Source organism: Atractosteus spatula, chromosome 4 (genome assembly GCF_055471065.1).
Source record: "Atractosteus spatula isolate fAtrSpa1 chromosome 4, fAtrSpa1.hap1, whole genome shotgun sequence".
Lineage (NCBI taxonomy): Eukaryota > Metazoa > Chordata > Actinopteri > Semionotiformes > Lepisosteidae > Atractosteus > Atractosteus spatula.
In genome coordinates, this window is record NC_142709.1 from 61527380 (window position 1) to 61536687 (window position 9308).

Genomic DNA, 9308 nt, shown 5'->3' on the forward strand with positions numbered 1-9308 from the left:
TGTTCTCGCAGGGAACCTTATAGGAAAACATATAGGTTACCCGATATTCCAGAAGGGGTTAGAAATTATTTCACAAAAAATAGGACTGAATGAATGAGGTTGCAGAAAATGCAATTTCATCATGACTTCGCCGGAGTCTGGAGGTCATTAAAGTCATAGAATTATCCATTAACTGGCCTGTTACAATTATAGCCACCGGTCTCGAATTCTAAATAAATTGCGTTTGGTTTTAAGTCCTCAAGTAGAAGTTGTCAGAGGCCACTTCGAAGTAATTTGTCATTTAGTTTCAATTTATCAGGAGAAAATATCATGACTGACACCTAGAATGCATCACATGAAAGGCATCATAATTTTGTCTGTCTTCTGGAAGAGGGATGTCGCTTTTTTAAGCTATGACTGAACAAAACGACACACAGAAATAGGTTTACTTTTATTTATTGACAAAGGAGTATTGAATTTTACAACATACCCTTCTGAAATAAATTGAAATTCTGAAATTATGAGAGGGTTTGAAAAGAAAACCTTGAGATCCATTTGTCCTTCTTTTTCATTCATGCTGAAGACCACTTTAGAGTCCTGTTTTTTTTATGAATAGTGAATATTAAAAAGAAACACTTAATATTCCCTTTTTTCACTAAACATGAAGTTGAGGGAAAAGGGTGTTTTATATAGAACGGGCAAAAGGGGAATTTGACTACAAAGGATATGTTGAACACTACACGAAGCTTTTCATGAACCATGAAAAGTTATTTGATTTTATATAGGAATTGCAGTTGTGTAATTGAAACCCTAGTTATAGTTTTGGTTTTCCTACAATGTGTTTTTTAAAAACATATGAGAATTTCATTTATCAAACCATTTTAAAGCAAAAGCTGAAAGGCCATCTTTTTTACCTTTTAAATCTGAATATCTAGCCTCACTAATTATTCTAACACACATTGGAACAGCCTCTCTGCAGTATGGTTCACAGAAAACAATGAACACAAATGAAAATGAAGCCCACAACCCCCTTTAACAATAATAAAGCACAAAGCAAAATGATCTTCTTTTTAAAGCTTGTCACATTTCATGTACATTGAAGAAACAAATGCTACTTGGAAGAATAATAGAACTAGAATGCAATCAAGCTTATACAATCAAGAACCAGGATTTCCTTGTGTGCATCAAGATGCTTTGTTTCAAATATAATTTATTAATAAATCATATTTTTCAAATAACAGGAGGACAATGTCCATCCATCACTGGAATGCCATTCATTCCTGGTAAAAGAGCCACGCTGACCTAGAGCCCATCCTGGGAGAACTGTATATGGGATGATTCAGAAAAACATATGTTGGATGATTCGGGAAAGAAAAGGTCTTTTCATCTTTATTACTTCTGTGGAATTGGGACACTGGTTACGGTTTTGCCGGTATAGCACATAACTCAAATTCTCTTATATGTCTTACATGCAATTAAATCAATAATCTTATGTACCCACCCAAAATTGTATCACTTAATCAAATAGTTACTATTCCAAAAGGCTTAACTGGCAATTCCTGTACAGTTTTAAAGGAAAAAAAAAATAAATAACCTCATATTTATAAAACAATCCCCACTGGCCTTCTGTGAATGAACAAGTGGAGTGCATTAACCATACACATGTATAAATACAACTTTTAAGAAAGAAGTACACACGTAAGGAAAGGCATGTGAAAAAGAAGACAAACCAAAATAAATTAAAACAAACCCAAAACCCATAAGAACTGACAGGCAACACTGGGAAAAAAATCTTCATGTTACTCCATTTACCAGCAGATAACTACGAACAACATGGTAAAAGATCCTTTTTGTAAGCACATTCATAGAACATATATCTAAAAGAGTGAGTGAGTCACATACTACTTGGAAAGTGCTGCAGTGAATTGACATTAAAGGCTTTGGTAAGTGTGCAATCACTGACAAGTTCACTTGTATGTCGCAGATGTGCTGCCTGTACAGGGAACAGGAGAACTAAAACACCCAGAAGAGCGATCCCAGGGCCATGCCTGTGGCCGCTCCCGCGAGCATGCCCAGCGCAACGTCTCCGGTGTCGTCACGGTAACGCTCACGGACGATGACCTGATTCACGCCAGGCGGTGGGTAATGGCCTGGAAACATTCAAAAACAATCACATGACATACAGCGGGCCTTTTCTTTTCAAAAATCCCAATGCCTTAAGAGTATTATGAACTAAATGAGAAGTAAGAGTGCCACCTTCCCTGTCTGAACCCCGTCTTCTGCATTATTTTTTCTCTCTGGATTCAAACCGCTGCTTGATAACTAGAAATAACTGTATCTGGTCACTGCTGCTCTACCTTGCACATACTTGTCCTCAATTACGCACTTGACCTGATGGCATTAGAATGCGATGCCATAATATTGCCATGTGATTAAAATGCACTATAAATGTTTTTCGGCTGCATTCTTAAAAGTGCTCTGCCATCTTTAACTGTCAAATTAAAGCTTTCCCAGCACAAGTAATAATTAAAACAAGAAACAAAGAAAATGGCACAAAGTTCAATCAAAGGTTGATGAAGATAATAAGATTACTGATATAACTATACCTTGATAATAGGGGTATGCAACTGCATAGGGCTGTCCATTGGAAGCATAAACAATCTGCGAACCGGGTGGAGGTGGTGGGTTGTACGTCCCATGATGATCGTAGCTAAAGACCTGCAAAAATAGGCAAAGGCCAGTTGCCGACAGCCATATCACCCTCACAACTGACAACCCACTGAAGCTAAACAGGTGTGAGCCTGGTCAGTACAAGGATGTAAGTTTTGTTATTGGAAGTGGTGTCAGTGGGGCTAGTAGGGGGCGCTCACCCTGTGATCTACAGGGCGTTTCTCGAAGAGTAGGGGTGTAACCCCAGTGTCCTGGCCAAATTTCCCATTGGCCTTTACCAGTCATGGCCTCCTAATAATCCCCATCTATTAACTAGCTTAAAAACTCTGCTCTCCTCCCCACTGATGGTTGATGTGTGGATATAATTATGATGATCATTTTTATTATTATTGTCACTATCCTAATGTACAGGTGAAGGTAGCTGATGACAGTCAATCACTGTCCCCAGATTTCAGGTCTTTAAGACCAGAAGGGAACAGTGTTATAATCCTACTTTTAACCTGGTTTCAAGAAAAACTTTATTTACACTACCATATGACCTTCTTGTACAGTTCTAGAGTGTGTGAAACCAGTGCATAAAATTAAGAATAGAATCATTCATAAATGAGTACAGAGTGAATATTGTTTGAGTCTATGGAGTACCAGCAATTACAAGCATCTGTGTTTACCTGTTGGGAGGGAGCGTATTCAGAATATGGAGGAGGAGCAGAGGCCATAGTTGCTTCTGAGAAGCCAATAGGAGGAGTATTTAATACCTGTGAAAGAAAAAAGTTTCGTTAAGACACAGAATATTTCAAAAACAGAACTCTGTTAGGATAAATACATTAAACAGGCCAAGAAGTCTATTCATTCTTTATTCCATCACTGAAGCTACAGTTATTTTTATACCGTAATCATTTCAAATCACCACCAAGCATCCTTATGGATGTCATGACATCAGAATGTCTGACAGAATGGCCTAAAATAAAAAAATATATATTTTAAAATTAAAATTATTGAAGAGTTATGAACAATCAGGGGTTAATTCCATGCTGTAAGGTAGAAAGAAAAGTGAGGGCTGTGCATTTTACACAGACAACGTCTACAAAAAAAAAGGTCTGTCATTAAGTATTCTCTCTGAATGAACAGCAAGTGGCAGGCTAATTTAGTGCTCAGCCTTTTTAACAGCCCTGAGCAGCAAGAATTATCATAATTGAGCAAGATGCATTGCCTCTTCTGCGGAATGGAAACATTAACTCACCGTGTTTACTCTGGCATCCTGGAGGGCCATCGACCAAGCCCTGAAACAAGGAGACAAACCAGTGAAGCATCACTCTGAAACCATATCCATTTATCCTGCATTTTCATCTGAAACAATTTACACAACCCACTCCCTCACCCAAGCAACTGTCCTCCAGCCTTTTTATCTGTATAATGGCTGACAAAGGACCATGTCCTGCTTGCTTGTTTATCCTCATGGGCATGCCAAAGGAGAGATCATACTGCTTTGCATTACAGACAGACTGCGCTTGAGCTCTAACCTACAACATATAAATTTACTGCAATGATCAGCTTTCTTCAAATAAACAGGCAGACCAACGCTGTTATTGTACAGCTGATATTTTTTCTCCTTTTATTTTAAGTGACCTTGGTTAAAGGTCAGCTAATGATAAAGTTATTTTTCACAAATTCAGAGAAGCAGATCCACTCTAAATTGGTACAGTGTAAAAGCAAAGTGCATTCTGATAAGAATCCAGCAGAGTGAATTTGATTCTGTATGGAAGTAAACTGTAGTTCCTAATTTGTTGTGTATGAAAGGAATCACAAACATAGTAGCATTTGTGCTTTTTTTTCTGAAAATTCATAAAATAATCAGCTCTTCATAAATGTAGGTATGAAAATAGCATTAGGTTCTATGCTAAATTCTATGCAAGAATTGTGGTGGTGAAGATTTAGGCTTGGACTTGGTTTCAGGTTTAAGATGTTAGTTAATGGTTAGAAATAATGATGAAGCCATGAATTAGAAACTGGGTTAAGATATAGGCTTCATTAAGCTATAGTTAGTATGAATGGTGTCTGCATGCTTTTTAAATTGTATGTTATGAATGAGTTAAAATTAGATGATGTTCTTTGTGTGTACGATTTGTAGTATGTGCGATACAGTGAGAATGTAGAGTTGATAGTGTGGCATACAGTACTTACAAGGCATCGTCTGCGCCTTCTGCACAAAGGTTGATGGTCCTGCCTTCTCTGCACACTAGCTGCAGCAAAGAGTCCCGGCCTTTACCTTCCGGGGGAACAAAGTCTGAGGATATGGAGAAGATGGTCAGAGAGAGCACACGAACACTGGGCTACCTCTAATGCACACGTGAACACCCTTCACATTGGAATTCTTCACACAACACATTGCATTTTGTTAAAGTCCAGAAAAATTTAAGGGACTGCTAATTTTGACAGCCTATGAACACGGTATACCGAACTATACCAAGCCAATGTCAATATTTGCATAATCAACCCCCCCCCCCCCCAGTGTTTTCAATTTTTAGACTTTTTTAATTTCCTGATCTTAAAAACATACATGGGATAATGCCACGGGGAAACTGCTGTAGACCCAAACTGATGGCCACTGCTCCGCTAAAATAGCCAAGTTGCAGAAAGGGGTGCAAATATACCGTACGTCACGGTGGGTTAAGGGATCGAACAGCATTCAGATGAGAGGGGAAGAGTACTCCACTCCAGCAGCTACCCTGGTTTTCCTTAGAGTCTCCTATCCCAGCACTTGACTAGGCTCAGCCTTGCTTGGTCTCAAGCCGTCTCAATCACGGTTCTGACGCACGCCTGTAGCTTCTGGTTTTATCCCAACTGAGCTCCTCTCGGGCAAGTCCGGTGCTATCCAGGTCCCAGGGGGATGACAAAAACCTCATCCTGGCAATCAGTATTAACTTGAACTCAATTTCTAAGTCTCACGACCACCCTCATTCACATAAGTGAAAACTGGAGCAAAAGCAACTGGAGCTTCACAAAACACCACTGCTTTTTTTGGGTGAGAGTGTGTGATACAGTGTTATTCCCATTTGCTTCAGGACTTTGTTAATTTGCCACTTATTCATAGCTAGAGAGAAAATAAGTCGGCAACCACTTATCTAAATTTCTCATACATCCTGCTGTGCATTTTTGGAACCAAAAACCGAGTGCAGACATATGTTAGAAAGGTTTGACTAAAGAGGTTCAATTAAAGAGATGAGTTAGCCTCTATGCCTAAGAGGTCAACTAGAATTAAAGCAGAAGACACAGAGGTACTCCAGAGTCACACAGGAAGATGTGGGGTGTGATTATCCCATTTCCTTGGATGACACATTTACCTCCTTGTTTCCCAGCATCTCATCTTTTGTTTTCCAAGTGACAACAGGGAACAAGTAGATGCAAAATTGTTTTAGGACAGAAACAAAGAGTTAAATTTGTCCACTATTTCAATGCAGCACTCGAGCTCATGTGCGATAGAAACAAAAAGCCAGCCATACTGCAATTCTCCAGGACTAGAACTTCCGAACTGCTGTCCAGCTTATCTGTCATATGTCACAAGCACAATGAAATGCTTATTTGAGGTCTGCTCCGTCTACCTCGGCACATGTCTCCAGTGCGGATGTTGATACAGTCCACCCTCATGTGGATCTTGTCCTCCATGTCCCGCCGATGCTGGTCATCGTAGAAGATCAAGCGGCCATCAGACCACAGGTCAAACCAGTTCTTCTTCCACCGGCGTAGAATAGTACCTGGCAAAGGAAGAGCTTTTTCTCATTTCATACTCAAAATCCTGAAACAAACCTTCACCCAGAAGTACAATGTTTACTTTCAAAGCATTGCAATAGCGCATATGCAAAAGAAACAAAATGTAAGGATTATTTCAAAATCTGCGGATGTCAAATTGAACAACAGGACAACATCATTTTAAATGTTTTAATATCGTTCCGGACACTCACTGCAAAGGGTTAAAAAATAAAATACAGAGTCCAACTGGCATTTCAACACAATTTTAACACAAAGAATTATAAATCCATAAGTCTTTGCATTACTCACTTTGCCTGTAAAGCCATCCACTCTTAACAAAGGCCATCACTGCAAAATAAACACAAAAAAACACTAGGTATTACAAAAACATAAGAGCTACTGTTCACAAACGACCGTTTGTCTGTACCGATGACGGAACTAACCGGAATCGAGCTAATCTTAACGTTTCTAGTTTCCATTCCTTTTAGTTATTTTTACGTGTTCTGACATATCCACTATGTGGAGCGTTTTAAAACGCTTACGTCATTATTTTACATGTGAAATTTAAATTTAAGCACAGGGCTAAAACATATAGTACGTAAAAAAATATATTTAGGACACATTTTTTAAATACTTGCAAGGGAAACTGTCAACATTGATGTCGTCATCTTGGTGCATAAGACAGAAAAGAACATACTGTAGAATAGCTACTGGATCTGCATCATCACCTCGGCCATTGCGAACAACTAGACACCGAATGTTGTAACAAATTTAATATTACCTGTAATAAATTTAATATTCTCATTAAATGTACGTCCAACAAGTCGCTTTTACCTTACCTGGATGTGGAAATTCGAATATTTCCTGTCTTTCTTCTAAACGTTAACTCAAACCAGCAGGAATAAACTATCGCTTGTTTTTAATGATGTCACCCTCAGCTGACTGAAGGAGCTGAGATGTCGGGAATTGTAGTTATTTTAATTATTATTTCACGTGACAAAAAGTTACTTTCTGTGCCCACGGGGTATGACTACAAATCCCATTAGTCTATGCGGCTGGAAAGGAAAGTCTTCGCAACAAAATGAAACGGTAGAATGTGCCAGAAAGGTCTACACTTGAAAATGAACGAAGAGAGTCCGGTTGTAAAACTAATTTTAACTAGTCATCATATTCAACGTACGATATACAGTTTGAGTGCACATTTACCGATGAAAACGTACATTTCAAGTTCACCAATCGATTTAACTATTAAAGCTACATTTGAACTTCTTAAAGAGTGGATACAAATGAGTTGTGCCTTTAAGTATCATTTCGTATCAACTGGTTTTTCCTAAAGTAACGAATCACAATGCATACGCGGGCCTTTCATTTGTGATGAACTCCAGGGAGAGAAATTTGACAAAAGTACGTTCAATTCTAGGCGTACAGCAAACAGTGACATATTGTGATACATGTAGTCAGCTGATTCAGCTGGCTGGCTGTTCTCTGCAGAAACAGCAAACAGCTCACAGGGAAATTAACCTAACTCAGAACAGGTGATAAGCGAACCAGGTATGAAGACTGACAGTGTGCACACCCCTAACCTTATTCCTTCACCCACCGAGTCCACACAGGGGCGCTCTCTCTTTATAAGCAGTAGGTGGGTGCCCAGCAGAAGACTAACCAGGACTCCCCGCCACCAGACACACCAAAAACATTATTTTCCTTAAATACGGCAGCTGCCCCCAGTGTTGTCCTGAACATTATAGCACCAGCACATCATGCACATCATGCCTAGCCTCATCTGTGTCCTAAATGTCATGGGCTATTGCACAACTTCTACACAATGATGAGAAAGTATTCACCTTTAAAGCTTCATATATAACAAGATATATGAGTAATAGTAGTAAATTCCATATATTGGGTATTTGATTGACAGCCATACTTATCAGAAAAATCGACCCCATTTTATTTGTGGTAACACTTCTACTGTTACAAACACAGGTTAATGTGTAAATGTAAAATTATGGGATGTAAAAGTAAAATATGTTCATTTTTCAAGGACAGAAAGTTTATTCTAGTTTAATTTTAACGAGATCATTGCTTTTATAACTTATTTTTATTGTGCAGGTCTGTACTACATACTAGTTCAGGTGGGTAGCTGCGTCAGCATGCGTAGGCTGCAAAGGAACAAGTAATAGGTTTATTCCATGCTGAAAAAAAGAAGAAAGAGAACACAACGTTTCGGCCGTGGAGCCTTCTTCAGGTGTTACTTGTTCCTTTGCAGCCTACGCATGCTGACGCAGCTACCCACCTGAACTACTACCGCCTACAGCTGCTGCGACCCACTATGCCTTCCTCCAAATCTTTTTCTAGATCTCTTCGTCATACCTTCTCTTCCTCCCTGGGCCACTTGCCCACTTCTCTCACTAAACCAGCATTCCGTCTCTTCACAGCTATCTGTTCCAAGACCAGGCTTTCTAACCACCTTCTATTCCTTTACAGATGTCGTCGACATAATATCATCCCTAAAGGATTTCGCCTTAAATTTAATACCTTTTCTTTTGACTCTGATACCACCCAGAGTAACACTCAGAGACTTCTAAAACAATTTTCTAGGAAACTAATGCTCTCTACCATTTTCTCCCTCAAAAAACAGATTATCCTTTCCGACAACAACATCAAAGAGGCTAAGGAATTTCTACGGCTTACAGCTCCACATCATCTTCCCTTCATAACTAACCTCATTAGATCTCTCAACTCTAAACTCTACCAGTTTCTCACTTCAGAGAAGGACAAAAAACTCAGTCATCTTCTACAGAAGAAAACCATCAACACCCCGAACACCCTCACCAACCCTAACCTTGTTGTCACCATACCTTCTGACCTTTCCCTTTCACAGGATGAGCGATCCCTCCTCAGCAAAGGGCTCA

General features: G+C 39.2%; 1 protein-coding gene across 1 annotated transcript; it reads right to left on the reverse strand.

Annotated features, from left to right (window-relative positions):
• Positions 1–419: 419 nt before the first annotated feature.
• plekhb2 (pleckstrin homology domain containing B2) lies at positions 420–7502 on the reverse strand. Its single transcript, XM_088913114.1, has 8 exons — positions 7236–7502; positions 6706–6744; positions 6249–6401; positions 4831–4933; positions 3890–3929; positions 3318–3404; positions 2586–2697; positions 420–2129 (listed from the first exon to the last, which is right to left on the reverse strand). Exons 2-8 carry the CDS (start codon positions 6740–6742, stop codon positions 1993–1995), a joined length of 669 nt encoding a protein of 222 aa, XP_088769240.1. The 5' UTR covers positions 6743–6744; positions 7236–7502; the 3' UTR covers positions 420–1992.
• Between the last annotated feature and the right edge of the window lie 1806 nt (positions 7503–9308).